This window comes from Bubalus kerabau, chromosome 12, assembly GCF_029407905.1.
Source record: "Bubalus kerabau isolate K-KA32 ecotype Philippines breed swamp buffalo chromosome 12, PCC_UOA_SB_1v2, whole genome shotgun sequence".
Classification (NCBI taxonomy): Eukaryota; Metazoa; Chordata; class Mammalia; order Artiodactyla; family Bovidae; genus Bubalus; species Bubalus kerabau.
Window position 1 is genome coordinate 54,992,011 of NC_073635.1, and position 22,285 is coordinate 55,014,295.

At 36.3% G+C, this 22,285-nt stretch overlaps 1 protein-coding gene across 16 annotated transcripts in view; it reads right to left on the reverse strand.

Moving 5' to 3' along the window:
• Positions 1-22,285, reverse strand: part of RBM26 (RNA binding motif protein 26) — a 97,244-nt gene that overhangs the window by 49,717 nt on the left and 25,242 nt on the right. For all 16 annotated transcript variants that reach the window (XM_055542743.1, XM_055542742.1, XM_055542748.1 and 13 more), the window contains 2 exons: positions 4,298-4,416; positions 3,549-3,685 (listed from right to left, as the gene is read on the reverse strand). In XM_055542743.1, the coding sequence (XP_055398718.1) occupies positions 3,549-3,685; positions 4,298-4,416 (256 nt within the window). The remainder of the gene's footprint in view (positions 1-3,548; positions 3,686-4,297; positions 4,417-22,285) is intronic.

Sequence of the window (22,285 nt, forward strand, 5' to 3'; positions counted from 1 at the left end):
GGCAACCCACTCCAGTATTCTTGCCTGGAGAATCCCGTGGACAGAGGAGCCTGGCAGACTAAGGTCTACAGGGTCACAAAGTGTCAGATATGACTGAGGCGACTAAGCACACACACATATCCTAATTTTAACATAATTACTAGAAAGCCAATTTTATTCCTTCTCATGAATTTGGTCTGGCACCAAACACATCAGGGGTTTTAAAGGAGAATGCAATAGAATTAACCAAGTCACAGAGAAAGAAAATGCTTGAGAAAATAATACATGTGAAAACAGTTCTCTAGTTTCTCCTAGCAGTATGACATCTATATAGTCCTCTTCCTACAACCCATATTATACAATTAATAGAAAGCAGTCCTTAAACACATTCCCATGATCAGTGCTGCCTTCCCTACACCAGTTTTCCATGCTGCCCAAAAAAACTGGTTCCACAGGACATTAAGAGGTGTTATTAGAGAAAAAAGGATTTATTTAGAGGATAAACAAATTGAAAAAGTATTAAACATGAGCCTCTATAAATATGATAAGGCTCAAGATTTTTAATAAAAACCCTAAGATATTCTGATGCAGGTAAGTCTACAAGATAGCATAAAAACAAATAAATAAATGAAATAGCATAAACACGTCCAGGTTTATGCCAGTTGTTTCAGCATCCCTTTGGGTAAAAGCCTCTCACTGTCAAGTGCCCCTGAATGAGAAAGTAACTGAAATCCTATCAACAGACCAAACTCTGAGAAACAATGCTTAAAAGCCTTCTTATAACAATTTGCTTTTTTTTCTTTCTTTTAAGTACTTTGTTCAACTCTTCCTATCCATTTCAACCCTCCACTTGGAAAACAAAACAAACCAAAACCTCCTGTTGCACTTTATCCCTTCTATTTGCTTCCATGCACTCTTGTAAGTAATCTATGTTGACAGATTGCCATATTCCATGGCACATGCCCAACTGGGAACTTCTAAAACATCCACAGCATTTAAAACACAGACTGCCATCCTGACATTTCAGTTCTGAAAGACGAGGGATAAATATCCTTCACAACTGGTCAAAACAACTATGGTGAAATATTATTATACCAATAGATGTAAGACTAAGGCTTCAACATTAATCCATCAATGGGTAAAATTTAAATGAATTATTGTATATCTCTATGTTGCATAAGCAGTTGCCAAGACAATACCCACTATCCCATTCTTCCTCACTAATGTTCTAGAACCCCTGTACTATTAGGTACAAAGCATGAAGTTATAATAATTTCTGGTTTTCCCCAGTGGATAAAAGTAATGGGGGTGTTTTATGTATGTGTGTGAGAAACTACATACATGTACATGTGTGTAAATGCATTAAGACACAGAGATAAAAATACATTTGAGAATTATTACATAATACACAGCAAATATATTACTACATAATAAATATATATTACTTATATAATCTGGACAAAAAAACAGGTTATCAGGTGAAAGAACCAAAGGTCACGATTAAACCACATCACCCACCACTTAATATCCTCAACAATAATTGCAGCTATCATTTACTGAGAACCTACTTTGAGCCACATACTCTGCCAAGTGTTCACAGACCTTATTTCACTATTCCTCACAATAACCCTATAATATTTCCATTTCACAGCTGAGTAAAGGTTGGAAAAGTAGTATTTTCAAGGTCACAAAACAGTGGCCGGGAAAGGCAAAAATTTAACCAAGATTTGTTTAACCTAAAACTAGACTAACCATGGACATATTATATTATAGCTTGTCAACAATTATTTTTAAAATTACAATCTTTAACATCAAACTAAGGAAATCTGAATTAGTATATGATTATTATACAAGAGTGGTAAACTTGTACAAAAGGTAAAAACTTCAAAAATTCTTAAAGCATAAGTCATTTCTATTGCCCTGTGAAGGCCTTTTTATTTGACTACCTTAAAAATAGTCCCTTGCAAAATGCATGTAAGGCAGAAACAAGCAGATCTACTGACAATCGGGTTATTTTCCTAGAACACAGATAGTAGGAGCCCATACCTGTAAGATACTATGCACAAACGAGTTCAAAGCACACCTGAGACTGTTATCTTTGAAAGGGCTGCTGGAGACTTCCCTAATGGCGCAGTGGATAAGAATTCGCCTGCTAGTGCAGGGAATATGCGTTTGACCCCTGGTCTAGGAAGATCCCACATGCTGCAAAGCAGCTGAGCCCATGCGCCACAACTACTGAGCTTGAGCTCTAGAGCCCAAGACTGACAACTACTGAGCCTGTGTGCCACAACTACTGAAGCCCACACGCTTAGGGCCTGTGCTCTGCAACAAGAGAAGCCACCACAATGAGAAGCCTGTGTACCGCAACCAAGAGTAGCCTGTGCTTGTTGCAACTAAAGAAAGCCCCTGTAAGGCAACAAAACACCCAGCGCGGCCAAAGAAATAAACGGAAAGGGCTGCTGACAAGGGAAGCCCTTGGTTGACATCTGCAAATTATGACTTCTGGAAGGTTCCCATCATTCCCTAATAATAACAGTTCACTATGCCTGAACTGCAGATGGTGACTGCAGCCATGAAATTAAAAGATGCTTGCTCCTTGGCAGAAAAGTTATAACCAACCTAGACAGCATATTAAAAAGCAGAGACATTACTATGCCAACAAAGGTCCATCTAGTCAAAGCTATGGTCTTTCCAGTCATCATGTATGGATATGAAGAGTTGGACTATAAAGAAAACTGAGCACCAAAGAATTGATGCTTTTGAACTGTAGTGCTGGAGAAGACTCTTGAGAGTCCCTTGGACTGCAAGGAGATCAATCCAGTCCATCCTAAAGGAAATCAGTCCTGAATATTTCTTGGAAGGACTGATGCTGAAGCTGAAACTCCTATACTTTGGCTGCCTGATGCAAAGAACTGATTCATTTGAAAAGACCCTGATGCTAGGAAAGATTGAAGGTGGGAGGAGAAGGGGACGAGAGGATGAGATAGTTGGATGGTATCACTGACTCAAAGGACATGAGTTTGAGTAAGCTCCGGAGTTGGTGATGGACAGGGAAGCCTAGTGTGCTGCAGTCCATGGGATCTCAGAGAGTCAGATACAATTGAGCGACTGAACTGAACTGATGCCTGAACGGTCTGGATAAACAATGTGGATTGTGCTAAACATCTGCTTTCCTCTTCAGAGTTTGGAAGTTTCGTAAATCCTAGGCTGAAGGTGGCCATGTAAGCAGTCCTAAATAAAAACCCTGGGCACTGTGTCTCTAAGGAGCTTTCCTGGTTCACACGTGTTGTCACTACGCATTAAGTGCATCCTCTTTGACTCCACTGGAAGAAACCTCTGCAAATTTGTTCCTAACCCAGACTTTGCATGATACACTTTTTTCCCTTTGCAGATTTTGCTTTATATCCTTTCACTGTAAGATATAGCCATGACAATGACCATATCCTGAGTCTGTTAATCAAACCTGGAGGTGGTCCTGAGGACTCCAACCCAGGTACAAAAAATAAAACTCAATTTAACTACTCGAAATACGTTTTTAAAGAACACAAAAGTTTAACACAAATTCTTACCTCTTCTTTTTTTATATCTTTTTCTTGGTGCTGAAAAAATTCTACCTTTAAGCTTCCTGATGATGGCTGCTCTGGAGGAGGTAGATAACTCTTTGTATTCACAGCATCAAAAAGTTTTTCCACAAATATCTGTGTCTCTAACAATAAAACAAAACCAGCACAGATAAACAGATTTCCTAATTATTCTCCACTTCTTCACATCAGACTTCAGTATGATGAAATTTATCTTGATTTTTACAAATCTAAAATTTATACTAAGACCAACAGCTTCCCAACCAGTGTGCTATGGTACAAGTCCCATAGTAATACGGATTCAGTCAATTCTCAGGATGCTGAGGGCTAGAATGAATGACCGGAGCCTGTGGGTCAGTCACCACCAGCCATCACTAGTCTCCATGTACCCTGCCTAGTGTGCCAAACAGAAATATTATCATTACCTAGTTCCCGGCAAAGTGAAAAAAGTTGAGAAGCACTGTGCTAGACAACATCAGTAGTAGGTTCCTAAACAGTACTATCTTTTAGTCATTTTCTTAATCTTTTAAGGAAAAATATCAGCATTCTTTAAGAATGAGCACAGGATGTTAACAGAAAAAAAAAAAGATTTCCATTATAAATAAGCCATGAATAAAACCACTAATTATACTGTCTGTTCAACTTTATTAAAGTTACAGCCTGTCTCTTACCAAACTCCTTTAACACTCTCTGAATATTAAGTTATCAAAGCAATATTTTGAAACCAAAGATCTTACCTTTTTGAAGAAATACATCCAGCTGATCAATACATAATGCCTTTAACTCTTTTTCACTTTTGTCTTTCTTTACCAAAGCGAGAACATACTTTGCCAGGGCTGATGGATCTGCATCACAGCTGAAGAAAAGAGCAATGTTGAAGGAAATTTAGCCATAAACAACTGCATACTCTATAAGTTCCAATTACAAACTAAGTCAGCATGATAGTTAAACAAGTTAATATATGTAAGCATCATCTAATTCACAGAAAGCAATGATGAACTAGAAGTTTTTCTCCCTCATATTAATATATTTTACACGTTACATATAGTCATCATTCAGTATCCTACCAAACATGTACTAAAGATTCAGAAAGTTCTATTATTTAAAAAAAAAAAAAAAGAAGTTACAACAAATTATGGACAACACCAAAATGTCAATAACTAATAAGCAATGTGGTACCAATAAAAATACCAAGAGGCTATTCTCTTCCAAACAAGGTAAATAATTGTCAAACAATATCTGGAAAAGAGGACAATAAAGGGAAACTTGAAAACATACCACACAATATTTACTTTTAATGAAACAAAAGAAAGTTTAGAAACAGACCCAAATACATATAGAAATACAGATTTTACAAAGATGATATCCAAATCAAGGAGGAAGAGACGAACTACAAAATAAATGACACTGAGGAAACTTGGCAGTTATTTTTCTAAAAAATTAAGTTGGACCCATAATTTATTCCATATACCACAGTAAAAACATGAAACCATTACAAGTATTAGAAGAAAACAAGAAAAAGTTTTACAACTCTGGAGTAATGAACACTTTCTGAACTGCATTGCAAAAGGGTAGTTTGATTATATTAATACAAATAAAAGCTAAAACTTAGGAGTGTAAGGAAGCCTTAAATGAAATACTAAACAGAAAAACAATAAACAAGTAAAAATACAACCTCATCCATCCATAAGAGAAATTCAAACTTAAACTATATTGAAGTATCATTTTTCTGTTACAAAGTTGAGAAAATCTAAATATATGAAAATATATCCTAGAGGCAAGACTAAGGGGAAAACAACCCGTTTTCATACATTATGGCTGCTGAGAGGAACTCAGTAGATACTAGAGTATGGCATATCAAGGTCACAAATACAACTGACCCAGCAATTCTATTTCAGTGAATAAACTTTACAGATATACTTACATGTTCAAAATGACTTGTGTACAAGGTATTCAGTGTCACACTGATTATAAAATAAAAAATCTGCAACTGTCCATTTACAGAGGACTGGAAAAAGAAAATACACTAAGTCTACACAAGGGAATGGCATACAACAAAAGGACAAAAAAGAATGGGGGAGTTTTCATGTCCTGGAGAAACCTATCAATTTGTTACATTTAAAAAGCGAGATAGAAAAAATCTGTATAGTATATTACCATGTGTGGGAGAAAAGGAGATTATACATTTGGATTATATATTATGTCTGAATAATGGAATATGTATAAGTATAAACTATGCTTGCCCGTTGATTGGGATGGAGAGTAGCAAGTTAGTGAAAATGAAACAGGGTCAGGAGGGAAAGTTTCTGATGCCCAAACCATGCCCATCGAATTTTTAAAAAGCAGATAACTATTTTTCAACTAAGCTAAAGTTGTTACCTATTTAATTCACGATCATTTTCCAAGTTAGGGTGAATAAAATCATAGCAACAGCTAATAAGCACTAACATTTACCGAACCCTTATTTGAGCCATGAACTATGTTCCATACTTTACACTCTGTATTTAGCTCTCATTTTACTGATGAAACAGAGGCTCAGAAAAAAACTAGGCAAACTACTTCAGACTACATGTTAGTAACAGAACCAAGATTTAAACCTGAACTTCTTACTCTAAAGTCCATTCTCTCAACACTACAGCCCCCAACCGCATTTTCTTATAGCGATCTACCCAGAAACCAGACCTCCAATTTACTTACTGCTACAAACTTCTAGTTACAGCCACCTATTTACTTTTTAGCCATCCTAGCAAAAGCCCCTACAATGCCTCCCTACACACTTAGCTGCTGTCCAAGGCACAGTTCCTCTAATTTATTCCCTCCTGTGCTCTTCCCCTGAGTCCATTATTTCGATAAACCTCTGAATTCCTCAGCCCCATTTGCCTCACTTTCTACTATTTTTCTATGCCACCAACTTACCAAAAACCCATCTCAGAACCCACTCCACCCCCAGGTTAGATTTCACTTCCTAGCTTGGGTTAATTTCATGCCAGCAACATAAACAATGTTCAGTAAATTGTATTTTCAAAGGAGAGATGACACAAAAAGACTTACCAATCATGGCTTTAAAAAAAAAAAGACAAATACATTAGGGAATTACAGTGGGGAGAGATAGTGACTACAAACGAGGGGGAGAGGTAGGATAACTTAGTTCATTTGAGGAAAAACATGATACATGAGAAAAGACCCTGATGCTGGGAAAGACTGAAGGCAGGAGAAGGGGACGACAGAGGATGAGATGGCTGGATGGCATCACTGACTCAACGGACATGAGTTTGAGCAAGCTCCGGGAGATGGTGAAAGACAGAGAAGGGAAGCCTGGCGTGCTAAAATACATGGGGTCACAAAGAGTCGGATCCAACTAAGCGAATGAACAACACAACGATACATGACATCCTTCAATTTATTTTTATTGCTCTTTATTGTTAGCAATCTTAACTCTAACAATAATAAACACAAAATATAATTCCACAAGTTCTACTAAAAGTTCAAATACTAAGAGTATTAATAAGGAACCTATATACATTAAAGCTAGAAAACTATAATACATATACCAAAAAGTCTTAATTCCTATATATACCTGGAATGTAACAGTTCTACAGAAGTATAGCAGTAACACACCACTGAATCAAAAAGCACATCTTAAAGACAGTGGACAACTCTGGGTGCACCGTAGTTAACACTTATGGAAAAATCTTACTGCAACTGAATCAACAGGTCTAATACAACCATCTGCAATTTTGCTTCATTTATTTTATAAAAGCTGTACAAGTCTGATACAGTATCAGAATTGAGAACTGCTCTGTTAAGGAACCAGTACATTTATCATATGCTGTGAAGACTCCCTACAGTACACGGCTCTGGTGACTGTCCAAACTTTTCAGTCTTCCCTTCAAAAGGCAGAGCCAAATTCCCTACCCTTTGGAGAGTAGGCTCAATTTAGTGCCTTGCTTCTAAACAATCAGAACATGGCAGAAGTGACAGTGTCTGACTTCTGAGGTCAGACATCATCTAGGTCATAAAAGACAATCTGACTTCTGAGGTAAGACATCATCTAGGTCATAAAAGACACAATGGCATACTCTTTGTTCTTTTTCTGGAATCATTTATTCTAGAGTAATCAGCTGCTATGCTTCAAGGATACTCAAGCAGGTATGGAGAGTACCATGTGGCTACGAAATGAGGGCCCCCCAGGGTGGACTGCGGTCTCTGGCCAGTAGCCACATGTTAATGAACATGGAAGCCGATTCTACAGCCGCAGTGGCACCTTGAAAGGACTGCAGCACTGACCAACAACTTGAGCACAATCTCACGAGACTACGTAGCTAACCTGCTCCACATTTCTGACCCACAGGAATGACACATGGCATGAGGTGATTAATGTCTGCTGTGCTACTAAGCTAAGTTTAGGGTATCTGTTAGTAATCCCAAATCCACTTTTCTCATAGATCTATTTCCATTTATTCACAAAGACTTGAAGTGGATTACAACCTAAATAGAAAAAAAATTCATTTCAATGGTACATGAGATTTTTAAGCACTTTCTCTTTGATATTTAATATACTTATTTAAACCAACAATTTTAAAAATGCAGACAAAATGACTTGTGGTAAGTTAATTTTTTCATGTTTACCATAATGAGCATGAAAGTACTTAAATCTGTGATGAAATAAGCATGAAGAAATGGGACAATAACCTCACGCTGTACCTACAGACACACTTATACTGGCAATCTCGTAACTGCACGAGAGACCATGAAATGATACTTATTCATATTGCTGCTGCTGCTGCTAAGTCACTTCAGTAGAGTCCGACTCTGTGCGACCCCATGGACGGCAGCCCACCAGGCTTCATGTTAGGTAACCAGAATAAGCACCATCAACTAAACCTTAACCTAACGAGGCATCAAGCTAAACACACCTTAGTTTACCAGAAATCACTGTGGTAAAATATATATATATTATACTATCACTATCTTATACTGTTTTATTGCAACTGCTGTTAATGAACAAATTCAGAGTCTCTACACTGAGTCCAATGCTATAATTTGACTGAGTATTGGTCTGATAGCTGTGGTGAATTTTTAGTTTAATAATGACCTTTCTAATAACTGTCACTTCACATTTCTCTTAGCTAAACATCAAATCTATTCCATTTCCTCCATTATTTTTTAAACAGGACACTTTAATAGTGAATTAAAATGTTAGCAGTGAAAACTGTGGAGAAAGATTTTTTAGATTATAGTCTAGACTACAGTTTTATAAAACAGCAAGATAGAATTCCTGAATTTTTGCTCAAAATCTTTTATTAGAAGCAATTCAAATCAAATCAAGATCTAAGAAGTCACAACAATCATAATGAATCAACAACCATACAAAAAAATGCAAAATACTTAAAACGGTCTGAAAGGCAGATTACTTTTTAAAATGTTAAGACTGCAAATTACATAGTAGAAGTAAGGTTTACAATTTCACATTTAACAGCAAAACAGGAAATATGTATTTGGGAGGTAATTTTTCTTAAGTCCTATAGGAAGCCATTTCATATTTATTTCAACACTTTTAAAAACAAAAGAAGGTATGTACTTACAAATTACAGCTAAGTAAAAAATAATCTGAACACAGAAGTTTAATATACCAGAATGTCATGGGTCAGGGACAAAAGGCAAACAATGTGCTCTTGTTACTATCTGTCTTAATTAAAAGTACCACTGCTACTTCATCTGAGCATAGAGCAATAACAACCTACTATGCAAAATTAATGAAGTAAAAATATTTAAATTATGAATCAAAAGAAAACTATATTCTGATAGTAAGGGGTAAGTTATTTTTAAAAACTGTGTCCATGGTAAGCAAAGACTGTTCATGAGGTACTTTACCAGTTGCTGCTACTGACAATAGGTTTGTGATTTGAATGACACTGTATCTTGTCAGAGCCAGTCTACCCTCTGCTATACTACCAGTATTCTGGAAGCATGTGAAAGAAAAGTGGGGCTAAAATCGTTCAAATCAAGGAAAGACAAAAAAAGAACCACATTTTGAAAATGTTAAGGACAAAGCAATAATACTGAAACAGTGATAAAATTCATTTCTACTTAGAAACAGGCTGAATTTCCATGAAGTTTCATAAGTACTTCTAAGACCAACAAAAACATAATCTGCCAATAAAGTATAATTCTGACCACAGAGCGCTCCAACTTCAATCTTCTGTGTGTTTGCTGTGGGGAACGGAGTCAGGGAGGGGAGAGGGGGAGGGGAGCACGTAAAACACAAAACAAGAAACTACAAAACAGCACTGAGGAGTGTGAGATGAAAGGGAAGCAACCATGTATTTTAATTTATAAAAGCCAAATGAGATAATGTGTGAAATGAAGGAAAACAGATCATCAAGATGAGATGAAACCGAGAACTGACAACTCGAGAGGAACAGTGTCGCTCTCTGTGCAGCAGGGAGTGCCACTGCTTTCCCCACTTCTAGGCGCCACGTTTTTTAAGTGTATAAACAAACCCAAACATTCTTAGAAACTGACCAGAATGGAAATGTGTATCATCATCAGATAGCTTGCTAGAGATTCTTGGCCTGGAAAACTGAAATGTCAGAGTGAACTTGGTAGGTTTTCAAATAATTGAAGGGCTATCACAAAAAAGAAGGATCACCTTTATTCAATACATCCTCCATGGGATATAATTAGAACCAGTAAGTGGAAGCAAGAGATTCTGGTTTAAAATAGAGACGGAATTTTTTAATAATCAAAGGCCTCCCAAAGGCTGAATAAACTACCTGTAAGAAAGTGAATTCTCTATCATTAGAAAGGTTTCAAGTGTAAGTTCAACAGCCCCTGGCAGACAAGCACTAAATTAATTAGATAGTAAATCCCTCACAAACCTCAAAGAGTGTAATCCTTAGGTTTAATTTGTTCATGGGGTATTGTGTAGATATATAAAAAGATAATACAGCATTCTTTTCAAATCTATAAAAATGAGTAGCAACTTTATACTACACTACAGATAAAATATAAACTATAAAATATAGTTTCATCAAAAATATATCAAAATCCAAAAATACAACTTCTTACTCGTATATGTAGCCTCTGCACCTAACACAGTAACTAAGACAATACTGAAAGAAAGAGAAAAAGAGAATACACGTACAAATTTCACTAGATTATTAGCTCACTTGTCAGGGCCCTTTCTTTTCCATTTTCATAAAGTTCTGAGAATAAAACTTTAGTTTATTGATTATCTTCTAACAGCATATTCACCTTTCAAAAATATTTAATAAGCACCTAAAATGTCAGGTACTATTCTAGAATCCTGGGGATACAAATTTGAAAACCATAAAGTCCCTATCCTTACAGAATTTATTTCACTGGAGATGAAGGGAGCAGACAGACCATACATACATACAAACAAGGCATTCTCAAGCAGACAAGAGTTCTGAAGAGAAAAAATGCAAGGTAAGGGAATACAGGGCTTCCCTGCTAGCTCAGAGGTAAAGAATCCACCTGCCAATGCAGGAAAAGGATATGGCAACCCATTTCAGTATTTCAGCCTGGAAAATCCTATGGACAGAGGGGCCTGGCAGCATAGTCCATGGGGTCGCAAAGAGTCAGACACGAATTAGTGACTACACAACAATAAGGGAATAAAGTACAGAAAAGGAGTGAAGGGGGAAAAGAGAAAGAAAAGGGAAGGAGAAGGAATGAATGAGTAGATCCTAGGTAAGATTATCAGGGAAGGATATTTAAACACAGATCTGAAGTTAGATAGAGAACAGAACATAGTACAAGCAAGCTTTTTTGGCTTTCTAGAAAAAGATCCTTCTTCTAGAAAAAAGAAGGAACCCAACAGGAAAGACCTCAGGTGGGAATCTACTTGACACATAGGGGACAGGAGTCCAGTAGGATGGAGCAAAGTGAGCATTCACAAACATTTTGATCTCTCACTTTCGTAAGGATTTAAAATTAACATCAGACCACTATGAAGTCATTCAAATCAATGATTTTAAAGGCATAAAAACAAAACTTTAGCAATCTCTGAATACACTCTGTTAAGGATATAAATAATAATGCCCCTGAAAAGCATGGGGTGAACATCTAAGAGGCTCATTCTCCTCCAGCTGTATCTGGGCAGGGGACTAAATACATCTGGGCATGTACTAAATAAGCTGGAAAAGCCAAAGCAATGCAAAAGATCAAATTTTTAATAAAATCTCCCAAAAGAACTTTATTTTCTTAAGAAAGACTTCAAAAAACACGAATCAACAGTCACTTGGCTATATAGCAGGGACTGGCACAGCACAAAACACTGTAAATCAACTATACATTTTAAAAAAAGAACCCTAATATAAAGGCTCTAATTAATCCTAACATCATCATATTAGCTTTTATTTTGTAATTAATACTTTCGAAATAGTAATGAGACAGTAAAGTGAAAAAATACTGTACTGCAGTACAATATTTCAAAGAGTAGTTGGTTTCATTTTCTTCAAGTTTCTTGGAGGCTTTAGAAATTCAGTGGAAGATAACTGATGAAATGTAACCCAAGCTTCCATTTTCAGTAATCTTGAGAAGGAGGAACTGGAGGTGGCAGTGGGAATTAAAAATTAAATTTAAATATGTTAACTCAGTAACTTTAGAACACGGATATACACCCACGTCTGTTCCTACCAAATTTTCACTTTATATTCAAGAAAAATATCTTAATTTGCATCAAAGTCATGCAACTATATTCTGTACTTCAAATTACTCTTTTAAAAACCCAAATTCCACTGCAACAGACTATATACATTGAAAAATTCGATTACCATAGTTTATTATACAGCTTCATCCAATTCAAATAAAGAGGGAAAATAGATTATTTGCATGTAGTAATTAGTTACAGGAAAGGTTACTCATTTAGAATTATTACATGCCCACTTCATTCTACAAAATAAAATGAACATCACAGCAAGCATATATATCTAAACATGATCTATCCATGACCATCACACATACCACTTATCATCACTGGTAAAAACTTATCACAAAACATGCAATTATAATGCTGAAAACTACTTAGTTAGTTCCTTCATTCTTTTATATTACCCTCAAGAAATGGTAGGAATGCCTCCTTACCTTGAGAGCAGTGGTTCTCAAATTTTTGGTCTCAGAATCCTTTTACACTTTACACATTAGAGAGAACCCAGAAGAGCTTTTACTTTAAATGATTCTATATGCCATTATTTATCATAATAAAATTTAAAACTGAAAAAAATTCTACATTATTTAGCTTAAAATAACTAAATAGACCCATTACAATTTAACATAAATACTTAGGAGGAGGCAGGAAGAGTAAACAAGAGGAGGAACTTATGGATATAAACAAGTGGGAAGTCCAAGTGTAGGCACAGCTAGATCCAGGAGTTCAAATGCTATTACCAGGACCCTTCCTTTCCATTCTGCTTTCCTTTGAATTTTCTTGATTTTGAGGCAGGCGTTCTCCATGTGGCAACAAAAATGGCCCTGAGCAGTTCTGAACTTACATTATTCTGACAGCGAGAGCAGCCTCCCCTCTCCAACAGCATATATTGGTTCTGGGAAATGACTGACCTTCTCTAATTTGAGCTATATCCCCACTGCAGGGCAGTGCTGCACAGAGCTCAATGACTAATTGAATAACCTGAAATTAACACACGTACCCCCTGCTTTTTGAAAATTTGCTTTATGTCACTTTGTGAAACTTTTACAGAAGAGCTATACTGCTAATTAGAAATTTGGAAAGGATTTTCACTTTTCTGAGAAAAGATGAAAAGCTGAAAGTCTCCAGCATTTGTTTTGTAGCAAGTTGAAGAGAAGTAGCTATTATCATGGGCAGACAGAGCGGGGCTGCTAAGATCCTTTCCCAGGAGCTACACTAGGCATCTCAGCATCAGGCCACCATGCTCTAAACTGTGTCTGTGAGCATCTATGCTTTATCCCAACTTATTCTGTGCACCCATTAACAAGATATGTCCTAAAGTAATGACTTCTTCACTTCATGACATTTTGGCTTAAGGAAAGTTTCACAGGAACACTGTTTTCAGAAATCAGGGGAAATCTGTACCCTATACTTTTTATGAATACAGTTATATTACCACAAGAAAATAAAACTTTGGTAAAACTGATTTTTTTTTTTGCAAATACCATTGATGCCTGGCTTAAATAATAGACAGGTTCTTTTATCTTTTACATTTAATCTGTCTTAATACGCTATGAACTACATTTCATATATGAAATATATGAAGAAAATACCTCCTCAACTGGTATACAATTGGAAAAGTAGGGACCTCATAGACTTCATGAAAGGGTCTCAGGAAATATCAGGAGTCACACAGTTGAGAATCACTGCTTTAGAAGTTATTCATCAAGTATTAAGTGTCTAATTCAAAGACAGTCTTCAAACTCCCTAAGAGTGAGACTTCATACTTTTCAGTGCAAAAAGCAGTAGCCCAAATAGCAAATTAATGTTACAGAATTCTCTCTCAAAAGAGAAGTAGACTGCAGGTGAAATGCTGATACGGCAGCCCTCAACAAAACTCCATTATTTCTTAAATGTTTTACATTTCAATTCACAGCTGAGGAAGAATCAAATTCGATGGGAAAGGGCTCTGGCTTCCAAAAGCCACTTCTTAGTTACTTATATGTGGGTTCCCATTTACCTAGTTAAAAAACAGATCTAAAGCATTTCATCCCTTCAGTTACTAGCAGAGGCTAAGGAACATTTTCTCCCCTGACTAAGAAGGGGCAGAATTATCCAAAAGAAATAGCACTAAGACTAGAAATCTGAAAAACCTAATTCTGTCATTCTATTTTCAATTAAATTCTTACTACCTGCTCCCTCATATGTTAAAAAAAAAAAAAAAAAGTCTGGCTAATACTGTGTAGCTTATGATAGACTTCTAGGTTTTTTCTAATATTGCCACAACAGTTTTCTAATATTGCTATCAAATCACGCTGAAATTTTTTTCACTAAAAAGGGGATACTTTCCACCTCACAAATCTCACAACTAAAGAACTAAGCTTCAGTTTACTTATCTGAGAGAACAGCTGCTCTGCCCAATTAGAAATAATTACAAATAAATATGATTACAAAGGAGAAAGCATTAACCTGCAAACACCAAAGCAAATGCACTACTAATGAAAAAACAGATTAAAAATGTGAAATTATAAGATGCTTATTATCACCACTCCCTTTGAAAAGATGTTAAAATTTAATTACTATATTTTAAGCACTATTCCCTTTCCAATCTATGTTCTCTTCTAAGCCAAACTATCAGCTTTTCCTTGAAGCAGTCTGGTATTGAAAAGCACTGAACTCCAAAACCCCAGGTTTTCAGATTTCTAGTGTTATCTTACTTTATTCATTTATTACGTAATCCTGGGTTAGTATTTTATTTCTCTAGGCTTCCGCTTTCTCATTTTTAAAACAAAGGCACTGAACCATATAACCTGACCAAGTGGGTCATTTTTTAGGAATAAGATACAAAAGCTTTCACCATCATTGCACTCGACCTCCCCTACTTTAATTGAATTTAAAATAATTCAGTCTGTAATCTGAAAAAAAAAAATTGAAAAAAAAAATCCAAAATGGTTCCTCTAGATCTTTTTCAAAAGCCACAGAACTCCCTCTTCTGAACTGGTGAGCAAGGTTTGAGCCTTGGGAAAGATAAAGAATAACTAAATAGAAACATTTTACATATTTTTCCTGAATTCCCAGGAAACAAGATCTGTACATATTTCTATCACTGTTAAAATGTTACTATTGGTGTACTTGTCTGTTTCAGACTAGATAACAAAGTCTATCTTTTCCCTAGAACCAATCACACTGGTGAAGAAGTGTACTAAACATCACAATAAGTAATAGCATTCTTAATCAGGGGTATATCAACTAAAACACACACAAAACAATTTTCAGTTAAGATCAAACCCAATTATAGCAAATATAAAAGTGTGCCAACAAATTCAGAGCTGTCATGGATCTCAAGAAAGGTCAATAAAAAAAAGTCCACAAGCATTTTGACAAGTCCTTCCTGGCTGCTTTTTCTTCCATACCCTGACTGCTGAGATGGCCCTCATTACATTCAGTACACATGTTCAAAGAATAGTACTTCTATCTTCCTAGCTTCTGCCGAAGTCCAAATTTAGACATTTTACAACTCACTCTTAAAACTAGACTAAAAAACTGCTATTTAGTCTTTCTTGTCTCCAAAATGTTACAACTTAATCAAATCTCTAAATATCATAGTTTCATTCTTAAAAGAAGATCTGACCAATTACTCCATTACTTCAGTTAACCCTCCCAGTATCCTATAACCTAGTCCCCAAAATGTCCATACACTTCAGTATGGCATGATTCATCCCTTCTTAATTTGAAACCAACAAAGGCTAGCTGGAGTCAAAAACCTTTTCCTAAGCATAATGAATAGTCATAATTCCTCATAGAACTGCTCTTCCAATTTGGGGCACTCGATGTCTTCATAAGTTTCAAAACTTTAACATAACCCAATTTGAGAAAAGTGCTTGAAATACTTCACAGTCTGGTAAGTACAAATTTATGAAACTCTTCAAAATGAGATCTCTTTCACAATCTGTTATTATAAAAAACTTTTTTGAAAATGTGAAGTATGTACTGTAGCCATCATCAAATAGTATAAATACAACAAGGGTCACACTGACAGTTTATTTTTTTATGTTTTTTATTTATAACTGAAGATTTTTATAAATGCTTTTTCCACATCAATTTTTAAACTGCCAGTAAGCAACAGAAAACTGATAAGAATATAAGCAGTTGTTTTCTTGCTCCTTCCCTTTTCTTTTTGTTGGGTAACCAACCAACTCTGTGAAGACCTGGAATCCTAAAAGGAGTTTGCTCAGCCTTCCTATTCTTCTTGACTTTGCTAGTTGAAAGCTGGGAGTGCCCTGGCAGATCTCTTCTAGTTTTCCTTCCCTACTTCCACAACTACTCTTGTGGTTTTAGCTGGTAAGTATTGAGTGTGTATACACTTCACTGTTTTATAATACTATTGCCACGGTCCCTCATCGATGATGATAAGCAATTAGCCACTATTTGAGTCTTTGTTTTCCTATATGTAAAGTATCTTTTTTCTCTCTTTGACTACTTTTAAAAGTCTTTTTATTTGGTCAGCAGTGTGTGACCATGAAATGCCCACAGCTGTGTGTGCGTGTGTGCACAGACGCACACACACACATATTTTATCCTGCTTAATTTTGCCAATTTGGATTTATGTTTTAATGTCTTTCACCCATTTTGGAAAGTCCTTGGTTGTTATGTCTTCAAACATTTTTTCTGCTTCATTTTTCTTCCCTTTTTCCAGGACTTCAGTAACTTATATTTTAGACTGCTTGATACTGTCTTACAGATCTCAGATATATCTTTTAAAATTACTTTTCTCCCTTTGATTTGGATATTTTCTATTTTCCTACATTCAAGTTCACTGCTGTTTTTTTCCCCTATGGTGTCCAGTCTGCTTATTTCAGCTATACTTTTCATTTCTAGATTTCTCCATTAAATTCTTCTGAATAGCTTCTGTGTGTTAACTGAAGTTCCCCATATCTTTGTGCCTGTTGTCCAAATGCTTAAATAAATTCTTCAGCATTTTTATCATAAAGTTTGTGTCTAATAATTCTAATACTTGAGTCATCTCTCCATTGACTATTTCTTCTCAAGTGAATCTTACTTTCTTACTATTTTGTGTTCCTTGTTATTGCATTAAGCTGAAAATTTTGTGTAAAAGAACACTGAGGTGGAGACTGAAGTAAATAAGATTTATCTTCAGTAAAGGGTATGTCCTTTCTTTTGCTAGGACACTAGAGTGGAGTCAACTGTTCTGTAACTGATGTGGCTTGGGTTTTGTAAGAAACTTAGTTTGATTCAGTTCACCACTGGCTTCAAATGTTTTTGAGGGCATGATCAGGATCATCTTTTTTTTTTTTTTTTAAACTGTTGCATTATGATTTAATCTAATTGCACAATATTTGAAATCACAACCCCTCTAGATTTCTAAGAGAAAGATTATGCATGCCTTTATATTCAATTTTGCACTGTTACATTTGAATCACATAGTGAATTTCATATTATGATGGATCAATTTAGAACTCCCATGCAACACCTCAAATTATATAAAATGGAAACAGTTTTTAAAGGTTTGTGGCCATGATGTTCAGTGACCAACATTTTGAAGTACCTGATACATTACAGTCCAACATGGCTGGTTAAAAAAAAAAAAGTTTTTATCACTAGTAGGATCTTGCCTTTTATAAGAACTAGAATCTCAGCATTAACAAGATTCTGGATACCTGCCTGTGCTTTACCTCCAGGCCCTAGTTTTTGAAACTACAAGAAAAATATAAAACCAATGGCCTAAGCTTACCTTTGAAGAAAGAAGGAAAAGCCAGCAAATTAAACTCTAAGTAGAAAAAGGAAATGATAAAAATATAACACCAAAATAGAAAACAATCAAAGCTAATAGTGTTCTTGGCAAAAGATGAATAAAACTGATAAACTATTAGCAAAATTGGTCAAGAAAATAAAAAAGTAATATTACCAAAATCAGGTATAATTTTTAAAAGAGGAGGGGAAGCATCAAATAGATTCTAGTCATTATATGAATAATAAGGCAACAATGCAAACAACTCTGTGTCAATAAATCTAGCAACTTAAGAGAAAAATCCTTGAAAAACATAAATTACCAAAAGTGACACAAGCAGAAACAGAATACCTAAATAGACCTATACCTAGTAAACAAACTGATTTTGTAATAAAAGATCCATTTCACAACTAAATCTTCATTCCCAGATGCTTCATCAGTGAAATCTAACATTTTAAAGAAAAAATAAAATACACATAGCCCTCATAAACAGAAGCAAAACTTAACAAAATATTAGCAAATCAAATCCAGTAATATGCATAAAAAGGATAATTACATCATGACCAAGCAGGGTTTATCTTAGAAATCCAAGGTTGGCTTAACATTTGAAAACCAATCCATGTAATGTACAACATTAACAGAAAAAGAGAGAAAAGCACGTGATCATTTCGATCAATGTAGACAAAGATTTGACAATTCTTTACCTTTTCATGACAAATCACTCTGCAAATTAAGAACAGAAGAGAATTTCCTCAATCTGGTAAAAGGCAATTATAAAAAAACCTAGCACTAACATCAGTTAATACTGAAACACTAGGTCTCTTTCCCCTAAGACTTGGACAAAACAAGGATGTCAACTCTTAGACCACTTCAATTTAACTTGCACTGTTGTTCCTAACCTATACAATAAGAAATGAAAAAATTTTTTTAAATCAGAAAGTAAAACTATCACAGATAACATGACTGATAAATTTCAAAGGATCTATAAAATAGCTACTGTAAATAATAAGGGTACTTAGTTGCAAAATACAAGGTCAATATGTAAATATCAATCATTTCTATAAATAACAATAAAATTTGAAAAATGATCCTCTTTCTTCTAAAATTGATCTCTACATTCAACTCAATCCCTATCAACAATCAACACAGGCCTTCTCGCAGAAACTGAAACACTGACTCTCACCTTTATAGGGAAATGAATCCAGTATAACCCAGACAATTTTTCAAAAGGATAAACTAGGAGGATTTACATAACCTGATTTCAAAATTTATAAAGTAATTTAGACAGTGTGGTATAAGCATCAGAATACATACATATCACTGGACCAAGATAGAGTCCAGAAATAGACTCATATATACAGTTAATTATCAACCAACATGCCAAATATCAGTGGACCAAGACAGAGTTCAGAAACAGACTTATAAGTACAGTTAATTATCAAACAACAAGCCAAGTCATCCAATAGGAAAGTCTTTTTTAGGGACCATTTATGGAAAAATTAACAATATACTTATTTTAAAAACAGATAAAAGAGCCACTGGCCCTACCTCATTCCATATGCACTTCTGGTTTTTCGTTTCTTGACTCCAAACAGCCTTGAGCCAGGGCAGCCAGTCCCTGTCAGGGAGAGTCCTCCTGAGTTCCCCAGAACGACATGAGCTCTGGCAGGTGCTGGGGACTCGGGGAAGAGGCTGCTCCTGGGCAGAGTCAATCTGCCACTGAAACAGACTACTGGGCTGGCTTGCCAAAACTGTTAATAAACACAAGTTTGTGTGCCTGATGGACACACACATAGGCCAAACAAGCCTAAATGTCAGAGTTTGGAGCAGAGAAACAATTATTACAGGGCCAAGTAAGAACAGGTGGCTTGTCTGAATGCCTTCATATACATTATTTTAAAAATTTATTTGAGATGAATGGACCTAAACCTACCAAGAGGCAGAAAATTTCTAGAACATATAATGTCTTTATGATCTTGGAGGAGATAAAGACTTGTTAGACATAACCACAAAACAAAAATAAATTGGACTTAATAAAAATAAAAATTTCTGCCCACAAAATGACATTATTATATAGTAGTCCCCCCTTATCCACAGGGCTTCCCAGGTGGCTCAGTAGTAAAGAATCCACCTGCACTGCTGGAGACATGGGTTTGATCCCTGGCTTGGGAAGACCCCTGAAGAAGGAAATGGCAACCCACTCCAGTGTTCTTGCCTGGAAAATCCCATGGACACAGGAGCCTGGGGGCCTACAGTCCACGAGGTCACGAGTCGGACACGACTGAGCAACTGCACGCACACCTTATCCACGGTGGAAATACATTTCAAAACACCCAGTGGATGCTTGAAACCACAGATACACCCTACTATACACTAAGTTTTTTCCCACACAGGGATGTGTGTATGCTAAGTCGCTTCAGTTGTGTACAACTCTGAGACCCTAGGGACTGTAGCCCACCAGGCTCCTCTGTCTATGGGATTCCCCAGGCAAGAATACTGGAGTGGGTTGCCGTGCCCTCCTCTAGAGGATCTTCCCGACCCAGGGATCAAATCCACATCTGTGTCCTGCATTGGCAGGTGGGTTCTTTACCACTAGCACCACCTGGGAAACCCAAGAATACCCGAGTGGTTGCCATTTCCTTCTCCAGGGGATCTTCCCCACCCAGGGATGGAACCCAGGTCTCCTGTGCGTCTCCTGCATTGCAGGCAGATTTTTTACCCGCCACTTATACACACATACCTATGAACAAATTAGGTATATAAATTAGACACAGTAAGAGATTAACAACAATAATAAAATAGAATAATTATAACTATATACTGTAATAAAATTCATGTGAGTGTAGTGTCGCTTTCTCTCTTCTCCTTTCAAAATACGTTATTGTACAAACTGAAGGCCTTTTCCATCTTAGGTACTTACCACACAGCTGTCAAAACTTTTGCACTTTGAAGTGTGACAGCAAAACTAGAAAGAATTTTTCTCCTTTTTCACAATTTCAGAGACAGACGATTCATTCTTACTATAAATCTCAGCAACTTCAGTACCGAATTTTTTCTTTCCTTATTAAGTTGAGAATTTCCACCTTTTTGTTTAAAGGAAGCACTTTATGGCTTCTCTTTGATATATCCAAACTGCCTGTCACTAATCTTGAGTGCTGCAGTCATAATTAAGCAAAATTAGTTACTTGAACACAAGCACTGCAATATCACGAGAGCAAAGCTGATAACCAGGACAGTTACTAAGTGACAAATGTGTGGGATATGCTGGACAAAGCAATGATTGACATCTTGGGCAGTACAATGCGAGATTTCATCATGTTACTCATAACAGCATGCAACTTAAAACTTATAAATTGTTCATTTCTGAAATTTTCTATCTAATATTTTTAAACCATAGCTCATCATATGTAACTGAAACCACAGAAAGCAAAACCACAGATAAGGAGGGACTACTGCACACAAGTCACAGAGGAGGGGAAAAAACCTGTAGGTCATGTATTCTACAGGAATAAAAAGCTCCTAGAAATTGGCACGGAGAAGGCAATGGCACCCCACTCCAGTACTCTTGCCTGGAAAATCCCATGGATAGAGCCTGGAGGGCTGCAGTCCATGGGGTCGCTGAGGGTCGGACACGACTGAATGACTTCACTTTCACTTTTCACTTTCATGCACTGGAGAAGGAAATGGCAACCCACTCCAGTGTTCTTGCCTGGAGAATCCCAGGGACAGGGGAGCCTGGTGGGCTGCCGTCTACGGGGTCGAACAGAGTCGAACACAACTGAAGCAACTTAGCAGCAGCAGCAGCAGCAGAAATTGGCAATAAGATAGCCCAATTTTAAAAATAAGTAAGACTTAGCCACGGGCTTCCCTTGTGGTTCAGCTAGTAAAGAATCCGCCTGCAATGCAAGAGACCTGGGTTTGATCCCTGAGTTAGATCCCCTGGAGAAGGGAAATGCTACCCACTCCAGTATTCTGGCCTGGAGAATTCCATGGACTATACCGCACAGTCCTGGGATTGCAAAGAGTCGGACATGACTGAGAGACTCTCACTTCACTTCACTTCAGCCACTTTACAAAAGATGTGACAGTCAATAAACACATGAAAAGGTCCTCAATAGTATTACTCATCAGGAAAATGCAAATTAAAACCATAAAGAGAATTAAACTGTCAGTCCAAAAAAGGTAAGATGTCATTTTATACTCACTATAAAGGTTTAAAAACAACAACAATGAAAAAAAAACTTAACAATACTAAATAATGCTGAGGATATGAAGCAACTGGAACTCTCACAAATCACAGGTAGCAATGTGATATACTTCAAC